Here is a 22,529-nt window from a genome sequence, read left to right on the forward strand (position 1 = left end):
TGTATCCATATGTTTGTCCGCCCATCTCTGGGTGTATGGCCCCATGTGTGTGCCCGTGTGTGTGTGTGTGTGTGTCTATGTGGTGTGTCCATGTGTGTATCCATGTATATGTGTCTGTGTGTGTATCCATGTGTTGGTATATGTCCATCAGTGTGTTGTGTGTGTCCGTGTGTGTATCCCCATGTGTGTGTGTGTCCATATGTGTATCCATGAATATGTGTCTGTGTGTGTATCCATGTGTTTGTGTATGTCCGTGTGTGTTGTGTGTGTGTGTGTGTGTGTGTATGTCCGTGTGTATCCCCATGTGGCATGTGTGTGTGTATGTTTGTGTGTGTACCCATGTATTTGTGTGTGTTGTTTGTGTGTGTACCCATGTATTTGTGTGTGTGTGTGTGTGTATGTGTGTCCACACACTCATCAGTACCAACCAACTAAGACCCCACTGGGTGAATCCAGCCCCAGACCACCAGCTGCAGCCCACTGCCAAGTGACGAGTTCTTGTGCTCTGGACCAGTCACTGCCCCACTCCCCGACAGCAGTGTTGTGGGTCAGGATATCTGACAGTACAGTGGCTGAAGCCAGTGATGTAGCCCTGCCGAGCTGCCTTACACTTGGGCCAGGCCCCTAAGGCTGCCTGGGTCCGAATCTACCATTTCTGATTCGAGCAGAGGTGATGGGACCTTGCTGTGCTCCCTGCACCTCTGGCCTTTACAGTAGAGCGGCTCCACACCGCTTCTCAAAGGGCATCACGGCCGTGAGCCGCTCAGTGTGGGACACTTGCCTAGCTTGCTTGAGGCCCTGAGTACCACCCCTAGCACAGAGAGACTGGGGAGGAGGGGGCGTGTAGAAAGACAGGAGGTGGGGAAGGGAAAGAGAAAGAGACTCCACATTCAGAGCTGTGGCCTCCTCTCCCTGGGCTCAGGCTGGGAGCTGCATGAATCCCCTGTGTGCCTCTCTGTTCTTTGGGGAGAACGGAGTCGGGCACACAGCAGCCTGCAGAGGCAGTCCACGTGAGCCCTCTGAACCACCCCTGGGGTCCAGCATGCCTTTCTGAAGCTGGGCCGTTAGAGCCACAGAGAAGCACCTTTCTCTGGATAGGTCTGTGGAGACAGGGAGAGAAGCCCACTAGCTGACGACATCTATGTTTCGAGGCCTCCTGGGAACAGCAGTGTCTCACGGAGGCACTTCATTGCGACTGCGTCAGAGCTCTTAGAACATCCAGATACGGGGCTGGAGAGATGGCTCAAAGGTTAAGAGCACTGGCTGCTCTTCCAGAGGTCCTGAGTTCAATTCCCAGCACCCACATGGTGGCTCACAACTGTCTATAATGAGATCTGGTGCCCTCTTCTGGCCTGCATGCATACATGCAGACAGAACACTGTGTACATAATAAATAAATAAATCTTTAAAAAGAAAAGAAAAGAAAATCCAGATACACGCATTCTCTAGAATATTTGCTCCAAGCTACATTTTGCCCCCATCCCCCACTACAGACTCCAGTGGGAAGCCCAGCTTTGATGGATAGGGAGGGACAGCAGCCAGCTCTTCTAGAAAGTACTACAGCTGCCCGTCTCTCCCGCCCTACTTCTGTTTTTCATTCTCCCAGACTAAGGAAATGCAATTCGCAAACCTTACAGAAATGGGATGTTAATTTCGCTCTGTTGAAGAAGCAGATGTCAGGGAATGGGCACCCCCACCCCCACCTCCACAGCTCTAACTCATCTTCATTGTCCAGTCCTGCATGCTAATCCTCAAGCAACCCCTCGCCCTGGAGCCTAACCCTTTTAGGAAAACCTTGACCTCAATTCCTAATCTAGTTTAGGGGTCCTATGCGGTCTCCCCCATGCATTCCCTCTGTTCCTGGCTTATTCCTGACCAAGACTATAGGAATTGATAAGTAAACAGGCTGCGTACCAGTTTATCACAGAAATGGATCCCAGTTCAGGAGTGCCCAACTAACAGGCTTTAGGGGAGGGACTTTGGGGGGTGTTAGCAGTAGAGGAAGGGGTTGGGGAACAGAGTAAAAACAAAGAAAAGATGATTCTAAAAATAGACCAACTACAGTTTGTCCCCCCCACAGCTGTCTCCAGGGGTAGGCGCTACTGTTCCCTGGGGGCCCAGGCCACCCGTGGGAAAGGAAAAATGTCTACATTGAGCCCTTGGGTACCATTATTTCATCATGTGCTTCAAATTGGTCCCCTGTCCCTCTGGGAGGCTTCATCCCTGTGCTCTGTGAAAGGGTCGGTATGGCCCCATATCCATCCAAGGCCTTGGCATAAAGCAGTCTCCACCCCCACCAAGAGGTTTGGGCCTATGGCCAGTGTCCGCGAGTGAGTGAGCCCCGCAGTTCAGACAACCTCACATGCTCAGTGAGTCGGTGGCATCCTCAGAGTTTCCCATCCACAGTATGAGCACCATCAGGCTTTGTTTTACCCGGAAAACCATGAGTGCCTTCAGCCTGGGCCACAGGATGGTCCAGAGAATCCCTGCTTCTGGCTCCTGAAAGAACCCCGGGAACTAGAATTTTCCATGGCTGTGCAGTATCTGCCTGTTGTGACTATTCTAGCATGGTCCCCCATGCTGTGGACACCGGTATCAGAGAAAAAGGCTTGCTTTCAGAGCCGAGGAAGACTCAGGAATGGCAGCCCTATGGCTGGGTAGAAACAGGATGCTCTGAGAAAGCCAAGATCTCAGGACTGGGGAGATGAGTCCGTTGGTGGGGTGCTTACTGTGCCTATAATCCTAGAATGGGGAGAAGAGACAGGAGGGTCCCTGGGCTCCCTGGCCATCAGTCTACCTGAATCGGGCAAGCTCTAGATTCAGTGAGAGACCATATGTCAGAAAATAAGGCCAAGAACAACTGAGAAAGATACCTGATGTTGATCTTTGGCCGAGGAACACACACATGTACTCCCATGCATGTGTGCATGCACGCACGCACACACACACACACACACACACACACACACACACACACCAAAACCTCCTAACTTGAATTCTGCAGCTCAGTTATACAAGGGAACGAATCCTCACATCTCTAGAGAAATAATCACGTATAGAAGGGAGGGAGGGGCTGGTCAATGAAATGTTTCTTGTGTCCCAGAAAGCCTAGCATCATAGCCCAGCTCTTTCAGCTGTGTGAATCTGGGAAAGTCACTCAAATTTCCTGGAACCCAGTATCCTCATCCATAACATTGGACAGTGGTACCTGTCGGGTGTTGTTCGAGGGTTTGATGAGGTCATGGTGGTTGGCCTCTGCTAAAAAAGAAATCTGCAATGAGTACTAAGTAAGAAGTGTTCATCCCCTTGTATGGGCTCCTACTGAGAGACCTACAAGCCCCTCAGATGTCTTCACCCCCACTGGGGGGCTACTGTATGTTTTTCTCCATCCCTCCTCTGAGAACCACTGCTCAGTGGGAGCCCTTGGTGAAGGGAAGAAATAAGAGCGAATCTTCCAGAGCATTCAAAAAATGATTACATTGAAAACGCTTTAAGTCCTGGACTCTGTGCGTTACTCCACCTGTCAAGAGGAATGCCTCTCTGTCCCAGAGCACAGATGCTGAGAACCCAGTGTCAGGGAGCTGGAGGCTGAGCTCGACACCCCCCTGACCCTCCTCCTGCTTCTACCCCTTCCTTCTAGAAACCTGAGCAACAATAGGATCAAGGAGGTGCGAGAGGGTGCCTTCGACGGAGCAGCCGGCGTGCAGGAGCTGATTCTGACAGGGAACCAGCTGGAGACCATGCATGGGCGCATGTTCCGGGGCCTCAGTGGCCTCAAGACACTGTGAGTACCCAGACCTGGGCTCAGGCCTAAAGCGGGGAGGCAGGAGGCAGGGGAATGAGGGCTGGACTGTGAAGGCTGTGGACAGGGAGCCGAGTCAGGCAACGTCCTGGCCTGTGGGTTCCTTCCTCCCCACAGCATCACACTTTCCCACCTTTAATGCAAAGAAGCTGGCATGCTGAGCCCACCAGCATGTCCACACACCTAAGCACATCCCACTCAGAGCCACCCTAATGCAATCGTGTGCCTACTCATACCAGAAACATACATGCTGAGGGATGCACACAAACACTCACGTTCCCATTACTCACACACACAGAAACACATGCTGTGCCCCCTAAATACATCAACAAGCAAGCATCCACGGTCCAGCACATACATATACGCTGAACCTGAATGTGGGTCCGCTTCCTCCTGAACATACATGTGCACACTGACAACCACACCATCTGTCCCGGTGTGCATGGATAGCCATGGTTTGTGTTTACAGTGTGACTCGGTTTACTTTTCTATTGTTGTGAAGAGACACCATGACCAAGGCAGCTGATGAAAGAAAGCATGGGACTTGCTTATGGTTTCAGAGAAAGACTCCGTGCCCCTGGAGCCGGAGCTGGGAGCTTCCATCTGATCCACAAGTGTGAGGCAGAAAGAGAGAGGGAATGACATGGCCCTCTGGAACCTCAAAGCCCACCCTCCCCAGTGACACACCTCCTCCAACATGGCCACCCTCTTGATCCTTCCCAAACAGTTCCACAAATTAGGAACCAAGCATTCGAACATAGGAGCCTGTGGGGGCCATTCTCACTCAAACCACCACCACAGCGTGTGAAGTACACATTCATAGACACCTGTGTTTGCCCCAGTGAGAATCCAGGTCCTGCTCATCACCAGACAAACCTGAGCAGTGTGACTGGCTGAGCCGGGAGATGGCCGTTCACCTTCTGAGAGGCAAGAACCCTACCCATAATCCTCTCCTACCCTCTTCCAGGATGTTGAGAAGCAACCTGATCAGCTGTGTCAGCAATGACACCTTCGCTGGCCTGAGCTCTGTGAGACTGCTGTCACTCTATGACAACCGGATCACCACCATCACCCCCGGAGCCTTCACCACGCTCGTCTCCCTGTCCACCATGTGAGTCCCCCCAGCCTTGCTGCCCACTTCCTCGGGGTCCCTCCCTGCAGAGTTTCCTGACATCCCAGCTCCCCACTGACGGTGGCCAGGGTCACATCTGTCTATTTAGTAGACATTTGTCAGGCTCTCCCTCTGTGCCCGTTACCATCTACGTTCTAAGGATTATAGACTCCTCCTTCCTGGGGCTGGCAGCACAGTGAATTGTCCCCATGATGGGAAAGCCCGACATGAGCTTTGTGGAGAAGCGGTAGGGAAGACGAGTTTGTTAGAGAAAGTGGGAGATGCGTTTCCTTTAGCAGGAGCAACCATGCAAAGGCCCTGTGGTTGGTTGGAGCAGAGTAAATATGCGAAGCCCAGCAAGGCCATTGCGCCGAGTGTGCGAGGGCACTGTGTGAGACAAGGGTCCGCCCGTGTGGCCACAGGGCTGCGTTAGTTTCCAAAGCACACTAAGAACACTGGCGCTTTGCCGTGGCGCCATGGTGTGGTCAACAGTGGGTTTTAAAAGGTGATCCTGTCTACACTGGTGTCTGTCAAAGCCAGGGTTGGAAGAGTCCAGCTTTCCGGGCCTGTAAGTAGCACCCTGCCCAGGGAGTCCCCTGCATGAGGAAGGCGGCAGCACAGGATAGTGAGTGTGACTGTGGGGTCACGTGTCCCAGGTTCAAGCCCAGCCTCCTCTCCCTGGCCGTGGCAGCTTGGGACTGTTTCCTTCTCTCATTGAGGTCATTCTCCCCCGGCACAGTCCGCTTCCCACGACTGTTGCGAGGACCGGCCCAAGGACACACGGCCCTCAACGCGCGTTCACTGTACACTTGCTGACGGCGCTGCCTTGTGCCTCAGCTGCCCTTAGTGAGCAGTCAGTCACCTGTCGCATCTCCTTTGCTCAGAAGTGACAAAGTGGCAGCCACAGCTGCTCTGGCACCCACTGTCACCTTAGCAGTGGAGCTGAAGCGTGGCCTGGGGCCAGCCGTCTAGTTTCTCCCAGTTAGCGAGCCCCTCTGCATGGCATGCAGACCAAGCCCTCCTGACCTCATCCTTCTCACCCTGCCTGAGGACAGTGCAATGGCAGCTCCTGGACTCCACAGCCTGGGAAGCTCCCCTTCATCCGCTCTCCTCCCCCTCCTTTGGCCTGCCCCTCCCCTCCCCCCCAGCCTCTGCCTCAGTGGCCTGATAGAGCTGTAAATTCCTTAGCATGCATGGTCCCAGGCCTGGGGCAAGCACTCAGAGTGACGACTGCTACCACCCGCGTCCCCTCCCACATCGGTCTGTCAGGCCACCGCCTAGACAATTACCTGTGGCAGGTCCCCAGGCTGGCTTCTGAGTGTGCAGAGGCCCGCAGAGATGCCAGCCTCACAGACCTCAGTCAGTGGGCAGCTGCTGACAGTCATGGAACTAACCTTAGTACTGGCGCCGACGCCGACGCCGGCAGAAAGTGGGGAGCACAAGTCAGAAAAGGGAATGGACTCGGCTGCCCCAGGTCGGGCGCCCTGACACCCAGCCCCGCACACTGCAGGCATTTCCATGGGAAGGAGGACATGAACACCATTCTGGAGTAGAGAAAATTGTCCACAGAGGACTTGCCAGCTTTGCCCGAGTGGGGCTTGATGGACAGAGGAGGCCAAGGCTGGCGGTCACCACACACCCATGAGCATGGGATATGGTTGAGGGCAGCTACATTCATCCCCCTTGATGTAGAGAGAGAAAAAATCGGCATTCTCCAGGAAGGGATGCCAAGACCCTAGCACCGCCCAGGGAGACCTAGTGTGGGCTACAGGAGTGGCCCCTAGACTTTGAGCTAGGGTCAGGATGGACAATGACCACTTAAAGGTTCGTTCTCTCTCTCTCTCTCTCTCTCTCTCTCTTCTCTCTCTCTCTCTCTCTCTCTCTCTCTCTCAGAAACCTCCTGTCAAACCCTTTCAACTGCAATTGCCACCTGGCCTGGCTCGGCCGGTGGCTGAGGAAGCGCCGGATCGTCAGTGGGAACCCCAGATGCCAGAAGCCCTTTTTCCTCAAGGAGATCCCCATCCAAGACGTGGCCATCCAGGACTTCACCTGCGACGGTAAGAAGGAGTGAACTAGGAAGGCAGGCACGCTGCTGAGACCCCTGACTCCACTCTACCCTCCGACCCGTGGGCTCTGAGGAACTCTGCTCTAAGGCCTCTGAGGGCCTGCGGCTGGCCCACATGGCTTGTTCCTCAGACTAAAAAAACGGTGTCTCTTTCTGAAGCCACCTTACTTCCCTCAGGCACACATCTGTACTGATTTCACTAAGACAAGATGTTTGTTCATATCAGACACTGTTCTCCCTGTGAATGCCATTGTGCCTGGTACACTCCCGTGCCGTGCCCACAGTGATGCCTCTTAGATGGTATGCCACTCGGTACTGGGCACAGCCTACACAACTGGACAGGGAGATCTTGCTGTCTCTGTTATGATGAAAGTCAGAGTATGTGCTTATGGGAAATAGGCTTCAAGAAAATTCATGCCATTTGACTAAGAGATATGAACCCCCAAATCTGAGGCTTTGGGTCTCAGGACCGCAGAAGGCGTATTTGATGGCATGAATTCGAGCCAGTATAGTTCTTTACTTGGTGACTTTTTTTTGTTACCTTAGGACAGAAGACTGTTTGCAGATTAATTGAGGTGCATCATAACGGGGCTGCTGACATGCTCGTCACCCTAGAGGGACGACTATGCAGTGGTGGGTGGGGAGGAGGAAAGGGCCTGGGCTCTGCCTCTGGCTGGCTGCTCCTTTGGGTGTGTGGTTTATTCCTCGGGATAGACAGGACCCCCTTCCCTATCTGTGGCCGTGGGTCTGGGTCGGCAGCTTGACTGGTCTTCGTTTCGTGCAGAACGCACTAGATGACGATGTCGCTTCCCATGCTCCCCCGCGTGCATCCTTCCCCTCTGAGGGTGGGAGAACCCGGCAGCTACCTTCAGTTCTGGCTCAGGCCCACTGCTGGAGCTGGGCAGAGCTGGCCTTTCCTGGGAACAGCCTGGCCCTGCCAGCCAGCTCTGCCCAGCTGTTCTCCTGGTGGGGCTCGTCTCCTCCCATGCTCACCCTGTCTGCCCCCCCCCCCCCCCGCAGGCAACGAGGAGAGCAGCTGCCTGCTGAGTCCACGCTGCCCTGAGCAGTGCACCTGCGTGGAGACGGTGGTGCGATGCAGCAACAGGGGCCTCCGTGCCCTCCCCAAAGGCATGCCGAAGGACGTGACCGAACTGTAGGTACCACCCCCAGCCCCCGCAGCCTCAGCGGCAGCAACCTTCCCACTGTACCCCAGCATCTCAAGGGAGGGCGTGGGGACATGTCTGGATACCTGCAGAGCTTTTCGCAGACAGTGGTTGGGAGCTTTGATTGGTGTTGGGGGTCGGGGGGGGGGGGGGTCGGGGGTCGGAGGGAAAGGTCGACTCCACACATCTCCATCTGGTCAGAGAGGCATGTCCGGCCCTCCTCTCTCTAAAGATACCCCGGAGTGCGAGTGGGCTGCCACATTTCTCGCACCCTCCAGAATGCATTGGCTACCTCTGTGCTGGACCCTGCCTTTCTGGACCCTGGGAAGCCTCCGTCTAACCCTAGCGGTAGCACAGGGTGTTAAGGAAAGGCTCTTTCGGTGCACTGGAGGGCCCGCTTCCAGTGTGAGCCCATCCCTCCTTCCAGCCATCCCGTCAAGCAGGTGATGTGCCCGCTGCCCCCGTTCTAGAACATCTTCCCAACTCGGGTTCCTCACAGTCACCACCACCACCACCTCGCCCCCCACCGCCCCCAGATCTTGTGCCTGGACCGGAAGCTCCAAGTTAAATGAAACAGGCGCCTCGTTCCCTTTGGAGGGCTCACAGTACTGGAAGCAGCACCCTGTCTGGCTCAGCGGGAGGTCGGCCTAGCTCTCCGGCGGCGGGCATAGGTGCTCGCCATCTGGTGCAGCAGAACATCACGGGCTGGCACAGGCCGGCACCGGCTGCCCGTACTTTGTGACGCTGCCCTCTTCCGTACCATCGTGCCGTGGGGATGAGGTGCCTCATATGTCAGGCTCGCGGCCAACATGGAGAGGTGACACTTAGCAAAATAGGTGGGCCCAGCACTCCTGAGGCTTGTGGTCTCTCTGGGGAAAGGAGACATCTGTTCTGCCGTCCCTGGAGCTCCCACAACTCGGTGAAAGGGGAAAGGGAGGTGCAAAGGAGAGGTTTACCGAGGTGTGCTCCTCAGAGAAAGCTTCTCTGGGACACGACACTGAGGCTATGCTCAGAAGGGCCAGGCGGGAGCAGGTCCCTTGCCGGGCAGGAGTGGGACAGGTTAGAAGTAGCTCCACCCAGTGGAGACCCTGGAAGTGAGGGGGCTGACAGACCGTAGGGCAGGGTGTCCAAGCAGCAAGACTCACACCGTCACTCACACCCACACTGCCACACTCGTGTGTCAGAACTCCGCCCCACAGCCCAGGCCCACTCCTCTGCTAGGGCCATCTGGGCTCATAGCCTCAGACATAATTGACAAAATGTGACATGACCCAGATTCCTTCGGGGGAGAATCTCTCTCACCTCCCAGGCCAGTGTCTCCTACGTGGGCTGTGCGCACGCCAGCCCTTAGAATGCAAACAGATGCTAGGTGGGACTGTCACTTCTGGCATTCCCTGGTGCTCAGACAGGTTGTCATGGGGACTGGCAGCCCCAGGGAAGGAAAGGAGGTCTGACAGTCACTAAGAGTCCCTGTCAGCGTGGTTATAGGCTGAGGCTGAACCCTCGGAAGTCTGGGTGAACAAATACAATGTCATGTGGTGAGCTGTGTCCAGGCAGAGGAGCAGCAGAAAATGGCCCTGGAATGTGCTCCCTCCTGGCCAGATGGGTGCCAAGTGACATGTCAAAATGCAGAAATGCCATGAAGACAGCTCATGAGTGCTTTTCTCTAAGGTTCGGGGCACAGGGACTGAAATAGCAAAAATAATTGGGGCTCTGTGCCTTTAGAGGACCTCTAATTACTTTCTGTGGAAGAGATGATCTCTCCCAGCCAAACATGGCTTCTGGTGCACTCCAAGGAACTTAGTTCTGGTGCTGGACCATCTCCTGAACCAAATAGGGATGAGGAAGCAGGAAAGTGAGTTTCTCAAGGAAAGTGAGAGCTGGTAGGCCTGGTACACAGTGCCATGGGGCCCCAGCTCGGGGCCTTCTTATGCTTTTCCAGCACCCCAAGAACATGTACTTGTCGGGTACACTGTGATAGTTGACACAGAGAAACTAACACAGACCATTTCGAAATAGCTCTCTCTTATTCTATCTAAAAATGATTCCATACCCATCACATATTTATGTAAGCAGTGTGTGGTTGAGACACACCAGCAATTGAAGCGAGAAGGGTGACACTGTATACTTGTTGCAGATCTTTAAGGTCTTCTGGCTTCATGGCAACCCTGGTGCCTATTCTGCACCCTCAAGTTGTTCGGGTGAAGTTGAATGAGAAATGCCAGCTTCACGCAGACATGTGGTTGGAACAGGAAGGAGCATTTTAAGAGTCCCTTCCGATACGGGTGGATTTTCATCATTGATCATACCACAGGCAGTGGGATCTTCTGAAAGGGTAGCTGCCACGTGGAACACCTACCCGTGAACTCACCTCTTCTGTTACCCTAAACCACACTAGTCTGTTCACTTTGGGTAGTACTGTCCCCCAGCTGGGATCTACAGCATCACACACTGGTCACTTAGATCAGTCCACTGAGTCATGACGTTCTTCCGGGTCATGACTCACTCCTTAGTCCCGTAGAGAAAACTTAGTGTCACTGATATGCCCACTGGTCAGTTTCCCATCGGAGAAGTCTTCAGTAAGAGGGAGCTTGTCCCTGGGCGGTGGTGGCACACACCTTTAATCCCAATGCTCAGGAGGCAGAGGCAGATGGATCTCTGTGAGTTTGAGGCCAGCCTGGTCTACACAGTGAGTTCTAAGACAGCCAGGGCTACACAGAGAAACCCTGTCTCATAAAACCAAGAAAAAAAGGGGGGGGAGGGGCTATCGAGCTCAATCCAAGTTTTCAAAAATACTAATATTCATGTGAAAGGCCCAATTCAATCACTGGCAACAAATATCATCTGTGCTTTGCCCTGTGTCCTCTTTTTACTCATTTTCCAGATTACTCTCTGGTAAATGCCCCTGTCTGAAAAGACGCTACCAGTCATTCCTTTAAATAGAAATGGCGTTTCGTGGGAGGATCCCGAAGCAGCTAGTTCAGTGAGCAAGGCCGTGGGATGTCACCAAGCCTTTCACAGGCTACAGAAAGGCTGTGTGTGCACAGTTCATTTTGTCACACAATTGCTAAGGAAGCAAGCAAGGGCTCAGGGGTCCGGCATCGTTACTGTTGGTCGTTTTTCCTGCCTTGTCAAGGGTGGCCATGAGTGTGGCTTGCTTTGTCATTGTAGTTTGCTTTGTTATTTTATGTGCAGATGCACATGCAAGTGATGGTGCAGTGACTTATGCCCCGTCATCTGCCCTAAGCTAATGTCCTTAAGCTGGCGTCCTCTGTTGGATTTTCTGCCACCAGTGCAGATGTGCTCTGAATGCAAAATGGAGGAGGTTGGTCTTTTTCTTTAAGATTGTATTTTATTTTTAGTGATATTTGTATGTGGGTTGGGATGCATGTGCTTGTGGGTGCCCACAGAGATCATGATCAGAAGAGGGTATCGGATCCTCTAGAGCTGAAATGACAGGTAGTTCTGAGCCACTCGGTATGAATGCTGGGAACCAACCTCAGGTCCTCTGCAAGAGCAGTATGTTCTCATAATCATTGAGCCATCTCTCCTGCACTGAAAAATAATGCCTTTTTATATTACAAAAATAATTCGGACCCCAGACTTCTGAAAGTTTCTCAGGGACCCTCAGGGGCCCATGGGTGACACGTGGGGAAACTCAGCAGTCACCACAGCAGCCAGCAAAAAGTGTAGGGAGACACCCAGTATAGGCAGCATCCAGTGGTGTTTTGAAAGAAAATGTCCACAAAGGGGAGTGGCACTATTAGGAGGTGTGGCCTTTTTGGAGGAAGTGTGTCACAGTGGGGGTGGGCTTTGAGTTCTTCTATGCTCAAGCTACTCCCAGTGCACAGACCACTTCCTGTTGCCTGCAAGATGTAGGACTCTCAGCTACTTCTCCAGCACCATGTCTGCCTGCATGCCACCATGTCCCACCCTGATGATAATGGACTGAACCTTTGAACTGTAAGTGAGCCACCCCAGGCAATGTTTTCCTTTATAAGAGTTGTCGTGGTCATGGTGTCTCTTCCCAGCAATAGAAACCCTAACTAAGACAGGGACCTACAAGCTCTTCTCAAAATCAGGGCAAAGCATGTCAGCCCCCCAAGTCACTGAGAAACTCTGTCAAAGCAATACCTCCCCGCTAGCAGAAAGGACAGTTAGTGCTCTACAAATATTCTTTTATCATTGAGCCTGCCTCGCTATTCCAGAATAACTGAAGCCTTAAAATGTGTTTGCTTCCATTTACTGAAACGTTGATAGACATGGGAGTCAAGTCTGCATCTCCTTTGAGCTTGGTGAGGGGTTGAGAATCTGATGCTGGGGAAATATCATTCACAGCTCAGCCCTTATTTATATCATACCTAGACCATTTGGGTTCTTTGTCTGAAAACCATAACCATGAATGCATCTTTTAACTGATATCCCCAGAACAAAAGAGGCATACGACTGTCTCCTCACCAGACACAGTCGCCGGAAGAAGGGATTAGTATTCAGCCACCAGGTCTGCCACATCCTGAGAAGCAGACTGGCGACGTGCACATGTATGTGCTATGTAGACACCCAAAGCCTGGTAGAAAAAAAGATGAAAAGGGAATAGGGAAGACAGACACAGGATGGCACACGTCTTGGAGAATGATTGTGGCCAGAGATGATGTCAGGGATGCATTGGGGGGAGGGGAGAACCTGGTGCTGCTCTCTCCAACAGGTTCAGGAGAGGAGGTGGGATTCCAGAAAGCAGCTGGAGGGAAGTTTCTCCCCGGCTGTTGGTTAGGTGGGGTGTGGACGTGCACTCAGAACAGGGCAGAACAGGGCAGCCAGTGACAGACACCGGGACACAGAGACCTCCGAGATGAGGATGGATCCAGGAGACTCTGCCTGCACTGGCCTTCGGGAGAGGGGGGCAGGAAGTCATGTCCACACTACAAACCCACACTGCTGCCAGAGCACTTACCGCTGTGCGGGGTACGGTGTGGCCTGTTTAAAAATAGGTAGCCCCGTCTACTCCTGCCGGGCACACTCCTGGACGAGCAACACCGTTCCCATTTTCATTTATTTATTTTCACATTTGTCTGATGGAGATGGGGGTGCATGTGCCACAGAGTGCATCGTGGAGGCCAGAGGACGACCTGCGGGAATCGGTCCTCTCCCTCTACCGTGTGAGTGCTGGTGGGGATTTGAACTCTAGATTGTCAGACTCAGCAGCAAGCACCCTTACCTGCTGAGCCATATTGCCGACCCTGATCATTCTGATCTTCCCCATCAGATTGCTAAGGCTTGGGAAAGTTGAGTGACTTGGTAATTTTTTTTTTTAATTTCTAGTTGACAGAGTGATGAAATACTTACAGGATACCATGCAGCATTTAAATCCATGTGAACAACACGTAAGGATCAGAGTAGAGAAATCGTGATACCTAGCCCACAAGCATGACCTTCAGAGTCCTCCCTGCTGGCTGGATTGAGTGGGCAATAATCATTGCCACAGCTCCTGTTAGGCTTTGGAACAATGGTTCTCAACCTTCCTAACCCTGCAGTCCTTTAATACAGTTCCTTGTGTTGTGGTGACACACACCCCTCCAACCGTAAATTGTTTTTGCTGCTACTTGATAACTGTGGGTTTGCTACTGTCATGAATCGTAATGTATCCTGATATACAGGGTATGATATTTTACCCTGGGGGGGGTCACGACCCACAGGTTGAGAACCACTGGTGCAGCGTACTCTAGCGTTTTCCTCCTGCCCACCTGCTCCCTGTGCCATTACCCACCCTCCTTCATTTCCCTCATTTTTCCAGCCTGGGGAAGCCATTGCTCTTTCCACTTCCCTGAGGCCAGCTGTTTAACTTCCACGTTCTAGTGCGAACCACGCAGCTTTGGATTTTCAGAGCCCACTTACAGCAACCTGCCCACCAGCTGCAGAGCTGCACAGCTTCAAGCTCTCTCTGTCTGCCCCCACCACGGTGTGACGAATGCACCACTTCCCAGGGCACAGGCCCAGGTCCCTGTCTTGCTGCCTGGTGAGCAGTTTCCTGGGGTTTTGCGACATCCAGCCATGTCTGCCACCTGCACTGGCGGGAAGAGACAGAACAGGAGTCCTGCCATTATTGTTTGGGCACCGTGTCCCGTCCAGTCCATGCTGACAACGGCCCTTCTCGAGCCGTGCACCTGCTGCCAGCAAAGGGGCTGCCCCTTCATGCCTTAGGCTGGGCATGCTTTCCCAGCATTGAACAGAGTCACAGCCCAGCCTGCCTATATGCCTTGACTCTCTCTGTGTCTCAGTTAGGGTTCCTGTCGCCGCGATGAAACACCATCACCAAAAAGCAAGTTGTGAAGTAAAGGATTTATTTGGCTTATACCTCAACATCACTCTGTCTTCGAAGGAAGTCAAGACAGGAACTCAAACAGGGCAGAAACCTAGAGACAGGAGCTGATGCAGAGGCCATGGAAGGGTGCTGCTCACTGACTTGCTCTACATGGCTTGTTCAGCCTGCTTTCTTACAGAACCCAGGGCCACCATCCCAGGGATGGCACCAACCACAGTGGGCTGCCATCCCTCCCACTAAACAAGAAAATGACTGACAGGCCTGCCTGCAACCTGATCTTACAGAGGCATTTTCTTAACTGAGGGTCCCTCCTCTCAGATGACTTTAGCTTGTGTCGCGTTGACGTATCCAGCACACCTTGACCCAGGGAGAGGCAGAGGATACCCCCAGCCAGCTACAGGTTCACCCCAGCTTGGAGAGAGGCTTCCTCTGAGCATGGTAGGGTCCTAGTGTCGTCCTGGCCCAGAGAGACCTCAGCAGGAAGCATTAGAAGAGCATGCTTGTCAGGGCTCTCAGGTGGTTGAGGGAGCTGAGGAAGACTGGTCCCTAGCAGAGCTGGGATTCTAGTCAATCCTGGGAACTCACGCCTAGTGTGAGGCAAGGACTGAGGCTGAGAACAGGGCGCTCCTTCACTCCTTCATGCAGTCCGCTGGTATGCTTCAGGAGACTAGAGTTGGAGTAGAGCGGCCAGGACCACAGTCAGGTCCCTGATCCTGGAGACTCAGAAGAGAGGGGACGCAGTGTGAAAACCAGCCTGTGGCTGAGTCATCTTCCCCAGCAGCACTCAGGAAGAAAGCACATGCCTGGAGAAGCCCCTCCTGGTAGGAAGGTCTTCTAGTCCAATGCCTGGATCCCTGGGGGAGCAGGTAGCCTAAGAAAGACGATGCATGTGCTGGGGAACTTGAGATGGTCATGTGCAGGCTGAGGGCCAGAGGAGGGCGGACTCTCCACACGTAGGAATACACAAGAGCAAACAAACGTTGTAATCAGCAGAATGGCTTGATGCTGTTCTCCTCACAGCAAAACATGCTGGCAGCAGGAGAGAAGTGAAATCTTTCTTCTGATAATCATGTGTATCACTAGGTGGAGGGGAGTGTGTGTGTGTGTGTGTGTGTGTGTGTGTGTGTGTGTGTGTATACACATATATGAATATATATGTATTTAAATGTATTTTTAAAATTTTTTCTAACACTAGTATGCTGGACACTAAAATCTATCCATAGGGACCCTCATAATACTTCATGGTAATGAGTATCATAAGCTCCATTTACAGCTCTATAAATACAAGTTCAGAGAGGTTAAGTGCCTTGCCTAAATGCACACAGCTATTAGATAACCAGAATGGCGGCTGAGCTTCCCCCACTTCACCGAGGCCTCCGGTGGAAGTCCTGGCCTGGAGTGGGGTCTCCTGGAAGGCAGCTGCCTTCTCCATCTTCATTCAGCTGGTCCTGGAATTCTTTGTGAGAACCTGTCCGCTCTGCAAAGCTTAAAATGGGAGCAGAGAGCTGGAAGTGTTCATGCAAGGAGATCTGTGTGGATTTTCATGCAAGGCAGGTGTGTTCTCGGGAGTGAAGGCTGAAAGAGAGCATTTAAATTCAGGTCAATGCAAAGGTTGACCTGCTGGAAAAGCTGCCGCAGTTCTGAGGCCCGGGGCAGAGGGCAGGCTTCGGAATGGTCCCTCCGGGCCCCACTGCAGCTATAGACATCTTTGGAGTTGAGAGCATTCATCAAGGGCCTCCTACAAAGGCAGCGTCCCTCACTGCTGCATCTGCATTTCTGAAGCCGAGTTTTTTGATTCTGTGCCTTCCAAGCCATGACGCCAGGGCACCGGGACTACCCGGTACCAAAAGCAGCTCCCTCTGGCTCGGTAATGCCAAATGGAGCTCCCTCAGGAAGTTCTGGGATTTTCATGATGTTTCCTGAGCCGAGCCGCTGCCAGTCAGTGTGTGGGAAGGCCATAGTGAACGTTCTGATGTGACTCCACAGACAGACTCTGCCACCGGGGACTAGAACACAATGTAATGCCCAGAGCCTTGGAGACTTACAATGTCACCTGTGGGTGGGGAATGTGGGAGGCAGGCTGAAGCTAAGGGCCTAAGGGGTGATATCACAGGAGGAAACTTGACAAGGAGGCAGAGGCTGGACCAGTGCAGGCAGGGAGCTGACGTGACCACCCTCTCTTTGGTGATTCTGGGAAAGACAAGGCCAGCGCCACTGCAACCCAAGGTCATCAGAGGGTCAGACATGAGATGAACCAGAGAAGGGATGGATGTAAGGCCCTTGTAATTTCCTGTCTGGACTTGGTCAGGTTGCAGTGCCAATTATCATGGTCAAATTCTTGGTGTGGATGTTTCTGTGAGTGTATTGTATAGGTGCAGTTAGCATCTGCTTTTGGTAGACATTACAAGCAATGGAGCTTCCGTTGCGGGGAGCAACACTCAGGTGGATCACTGTGCTTGCCAAGGGAGACAGGAAGACTTCCGGACGGGCAAACGCCGGGCTCCTCAGTTCAGTCACTCCTGCTGTATACAAAGACTGAAGCAGAGACAGTGTCCTGAGCACATCAGGGAGACTGTTTGAGAAGCTCGGTGGCCCCTCTCCTTTCTCCCAGTCTCCTGGACGGTGAGATAAACAGCTCAGTTTACCCTTGGTTAACATGGTTAGCCCAGGTGACTCCAGCTTCTCTGAAATGTAGCAGAGCCCTCTGTGGTTTGACTGGTGTTACCTAGGGTTTTCTGGATTTACCGAAACACATGAAGTCATGTAGATGAGACGGCAGTCGGGAGGCTGCGATGTGGGATGAGGCACCAGGCTCGGGGGAGCAGATTGAAAGTGAAGCGGAGCCTCCAGCCCCTTGGAGTTCTCCTCCGCAGTCCCGTGCACCTTCCGTCCAAAGCACAGCTTTAGATCTCTTCGTGTGCACGCCTCTTCTCCCATGGCTGTCTCATTTACCAGCGTAGACAGTGCCTGGCACATGGCAGCTGCCTAATAAATACTTCTGCTTGGATGGATGGATGGATGGATGGATGGATGGATGGATGGATGAATAAATGAATGCTCAGCTCCTTGGCCTGAGACCACAACCTAAGTGTGTACACGGCTGAATTTTAGCCCCTGAATAAAGCTTCCTGGAGGCAGAAATGGGATTTGCCTCATAGCTTAGCCTCACACATAACAGGCTCCCAAGAAAGGACCAAATGGGGACACTACCCAGTGTAGCAGGAATCTTAAAAGTTCTTATTAATAAAATCAAACCTGAGGCAAGTTATTGGGGTCCATGCTGGTAGATCAGAGAGACAGAACAAGCACAGCTATCTCACCTCGCCGATCCTCAGCTGTCTTGTCTCCTCAGACTGGAGGCCTCTGAGTCCTCATCCAGAATGGGTCTCAGCTGAATTACTGCTCAAAAGCCTGAAGCTTAACCAGCCACATGCTTAACCAGCCAAAAGCTTCTAGTTTCTGGTCCTCACGCCTTATATATCTTTCTGCTTTCTACACCACTCCTGGATTAAAGGCTGGCTTTCTGGATTAAAGGTGTTTGTCACCATGCTTGCTGTTTCCAATGTGGCTTGAACTCACAGAGATCCAGAGGGATTTCTATCTCTGGAATGCTAGGATTAAAGGTGTGAGTGCCACCATTTTCTAGCCTTTGTATCTAGTGGCTGTCTGTTCTCTGACCCCAGATAAATTTATTAGAGTACACAATATTTTGGGGAACACAATACCACCACAACCAGTATGCCCTGGCACCTTGAGGCTTTCTGAATCCTGCCCAGAGTTCTGTGCCATGGGGCTTCCTCAGGGCTGGCCACAGGAGGAGAATCACCAGGTCTCAGTTGAAGATGATATACATTTCAACTTCTTTGCCATTGCCAAGGTTGCCCATGCCCTCTTAACCCATTTCTGCTCAGTTTGGTCACTTTGTAGTGGGTTGTGGATACCCAGCTGTGGTGGTTTGACTAGGTATGGCCCCCGTAGACTCGTGTGTTTGAAGGCTTGGTCCATAGGGAGTGGCACTATTGGGAGGTGTGGCCTTGTTGGAGGAAGTGTGTCACTGTGGAGGCGGGCTTTGAGGTCTCAGCTGCTCAAGCTGTGTCCAGTGTCACAGTCACCTCTGCTGCCTGTGGATCCAGATGTGGAACTCTCAGCTCCTTCTTCGGCACCATGTCTGCCTGTGTGTCACCATGTGCCCTGCCATGATGATAATGGACTAACCTCTGAAACTATAAGCCAGCCCCCAATTAAATGTTTTCTTTTTAAGAGCTGACATGGCCATGGTGTCTCTTCACAGCCGTAGAAACCCTAACTAAAACAGCAGCCATGCGTTAGCAACTTGTTACCCAAAATTAGGTCTTAGCGAGCATATCAGAAATGCAGATTCTGCCAGGTGGCGGTGGTGGCACGCGCCTTTAATCCCAGCACTCAGGAGGCAGAGCCAGGAAGAGCTCTGTGAGATCGAGGCCAGCCTGGTCTACAGAGCGAGATCCAGGACAGGCACCAAAACTACATGGAGAAACCCTGTCTCAAAAAACAAAACAAAATGCAGATTCTCCAGTCCTACCCCAGACCTTCCGATCAGAACCAGCTTTGTTCAAGTGATCCCAGGCCATTTACATGTTCAAGTTTGAGAAGCCCTGAGATAGCAGGAGAGCGACCTCGTGGAACTGAAGACAGGCCCCAGGCAGACAAGTGACAGCACATACCACAAGTGCTGTGTGGAAGGGCACTCACCCCCAGAGAGCCAAGATGGTCTTGAAAGTGTCCTTAACAAATCTTCACTTGTGTCCTAAGCAACAGGAAGCCTGGGGGAAAGGACCTAGGGTGGAGGGGTGAATAAACTGGCCTGTGGCCCCTCCTGAGGGGAGGCGCTTGACAAGGAGTGTCTCTGTAATTCAGGACCACATGATTACATTGAGGCTGCTTGCTCCTGTGAAACCAAAGTCTGCAGAATTCGCCTCATGCTGGCTGAGCAAGTCTGTGCGGGAGCCTGGGTTCTGGGTGGGTCACTGTTCGTCTGAAAAGGGTCCTGTCTGTTAGGCATCTTCATCTGTAGCTTGGCCCCCACTGTCCTGTGCCCCATGTAGCACAGACGTGCCCCTCTCCCCCTATTTCCAAACAAGACATCAGAGATCCTCCGCATTGAACTCCAGCTCATTTTTAAAATGTCTTTGCTGGGCCTAGAGAGATGACTTAGCAGTTAAGAGTACTGGCTGTTCCTGCAGAGGACCCGGGTTCAATTCCCAGCACCCATATGGTGGTTCACAAGTATCTGTAACTTCAGTTCCCAAGGAACCAATGCCCTCTGTGGGCACCAGGTAAACACATGGTGCATACATACACATGCAAGCAAAACACTTGTACAGATAAAATAAATATTTTTTAAATAAATGTTTTGTCTTATATTAGTTATACACAACAGTAACTTTCACTTCATTTTGACCTTTTCACACACAGTATATTTCAGTCTTATTCACCCCAGTGCCCTGTCTGGCCTCCCTCCCATTCCACTGATTGCTTTCCTCTCTCTAACTCACCCCACTTGTAGTTTTTAATCCTTTTATTTATGACCCAGTAAGTTTCGTTCGGGTTGCTTGCCAGAGGCTTGTTTACAGCACACTTACCTTGTTTACAGTGCACACTTACCTTGTCTACAGCACACACTTACCTTGTTTACAGTGTACACTTACCTTGTTTACAGTGTACACTTACCTTGTCTACAGCGCACACTTACCTTGTCTACAGCACACACTTACCTTGTTTACAGTGCACACTTACCTTGTTTACAGTGTACACTTACCTTGTCTACAGCGCACACTTACCTTGTCTACAGCACACACTTACCTTGTTTACAGCGCACACTTACCACACTTACCTTGTTTACAGCACACACTTACCTTGTTTACAGTGCACACTTACCTTGTTTACAGCACACACTTACCTTGTTTACAGCACACACTTACCTTGCTTACAGTGCACATTTGTTTACAGTGCACACTTACCTTGTTTACAGCACACACTTACCTTGTTTACAGTGCACACTTACCTTGTTTACAGCACACACTTACCTTGCTTACAGTGCATACTTACCTGGCCAGTGGCGGTGTCGCACGGCTGACTAGGAGTGTTGATGGCAGCTCCCCTCGGTAGGCTACAGAACCCCCTGTAATACGGTGGAAATTACCAGCACAGCTCCAGCTTCGTTTCTCCATGCTCTGCCCACAGGACATTGAGTATCTTCAAAGATAGGGGCTTCCTGTCCAGTTTTGGTAGGCAATGAACAGCAGTGACAGTTGTGTGTAATGTCTGGGGAGGGGGCGGTTTTAGGGACCTCCCTGAACAACTCTTAACAGCAGTATCTCACATATGGCACTGGGGCTTTCATTCAATAACCTGTGGCTTCTGGGAGCAGCTTTATCCACCCACACATTGTACCTCCATTCAAGCTTCATTTTTAATAGAATGTTTGATTGGCTTACAGGTAACAGATTTCCTTATGGCTTTTTCACACATCATTTGTTTGGACTGACACCACACACACACACACACACACACACACACCCCTACTTTTCCTTTCCCCGTCTCCCTGCCTCCCATCCCCATGTAAACCTTTTCTGTTTCCCCAGTCCACTATTATGCCACACATGTTCTCTTACTTCCCCTTACCTTGGAGAATCTTTTCCCACCTCTCTGATTGGCCCCTTTCTAGCTTCCTGAGCTCTACACACATTGTTCCCCACATAAACACACACATATAAAAATCAGAAGCTGGACTCTGCGTGTGGGAGAGAATGTTCAGCGTTTGTCTTTCCAAACCTAGGTTACCATACTCAGTCTAATGTTTCCAGTTCCATCTATTTTCCTGCACATTTCATAATTTCATTTTACGGCTGAATAAAATTCCATGTGTACATGGACCACATTTTCATTATCTGTTCATCGGTTGATGGACATCTAGGCCGAATCCATTTCCTAGCTATTGTGACTAGAACAGTGATGACCGTGGATGAGCAAATGTCTCTGTGGTGGGATGGAGAGTCTTCTGGGTATATACCAAGGAGTACTGGAGCTGGGTCCTACGGAAGTTCTATTTTTAGCTTTTAAAGAAACCCCAGACAGATGTCATAGTGGCTGTACCATTTGCATTCGCATTGACGGTGAGCAACAGTCCGCCTTTCCACATATCCTGGACAGCGTTTGTTGTCATTTGTTTTATCCATAATAGTCGTTCTGACTGGGGGTAAGATGGAATTTCAGAGTAGTTTTCATTTACATTTCCCTGATGGCTAAGGATGTTGAGCACATTTTAAAATATTTATTGGCCGTTCATATTTCTCCTTTTGAGAATTCTCTCTTAAGTCCCTCGGCCTATTTCTTTCACTGAGTTTTTTTGTTTGTTTGTTTGTGTCTTCAGGTTTTTTTAAGTTGTTTGCATATTTCAGATATTAATCAACTGTCAGATGTATCCATGGCAGAGATTTTTCTCCCATTCTATAGGCAGTCTCCTCCCATAACTGGGTTATTGCAGGGTATTTTGTTTTGTTTGCATTACAGATGCTTTTTAATTTCATGAGGTTGCCTTTGTCCGTCAGTAGTTGACCTTACTTCCTGAGTGACTGGAGTCGGGGAAGAAACTCCTTAGCTGTGCCTAGGTCTTCATTTTCTATCAGCTTTGGAGTTTCAGATCTCACGTTAAGGTCTTCGATCTCAGTTGGCTTTTGCAGGGTTGGAGAAAGGAGCCGGCTGTATTCCTACACTGTGGATGTCCAGTTTCCCGAGGACCACTTGTTAAGGAGGCTATATCTTTTCCTGTGTGTGTGTGTGTGTGTGTGTGTGTGTGTGTGTGTGTGTGTGTGTGTTGTTGTTGTTGTTGTTGTTGTTGTTGTTGTTGGTTTGGTTTTGGCAACTTTGTAATGAATCAGTTAGCTGTAGCTGCATGGCCGTTATCTCAGTTCTCACTCCTCTGTCATTGCTCTGAGTCTGGTTTTGTGCTTGTACGTTGCCTTTTTATCGCTGTCACGCTGTAGTATAACTTGAAATCAGGCACAGTCATAACTACCACACTACTCTTT

The 22,529-nt window shown here is 51.4% G+C and overlaps 1 protein-coding gene across 1 annotated transcript in view; it reads left to right on the forward strand.

Moving 5' to 3' along the window:
- Positions 1–22,529, forward strand: part of Slit3 (slit guidance ligand 3) — a 603,162-nt gene that overhangs the window by 514,383 nt on the left and 66,250 nt on the right. Inside the window, exons 17-20 of the mRNA XM_028858254.2 lie at positions 3,641–3,784; positions 4,770–4,913; positions 6,807–6,970; positions 7,999–8,131. Of these exons, the coding sequence (XP_028714087.1) occupies positions 3,641–3,784; positions 4,770–4,913; positions 6,807–6,970; positions 7,999–8,131 (585 nt within the window). The remainder of the gene's footprint in view (positions 1–3,640; positions 3,785–4,769; positions 4,914–6,806; positions 6,971–7,998; positions 8,132–22,529) is intronic.

Source organism: Peromyscus leucopus, chromosome 8b (assembly GCF_004664715.2).
Source record: "Peromyscus leucopus breed LL Stock chromosome 8b, UCI_PerLeu_2.1, whole genome shotgun sequence".
Taxonomy (NCBI): Eukaryota; Metazoa; Chordata; class Mammalia; order Rodentia; family Cricetidae; genus Peromyscus; species Peromyscus leucopus.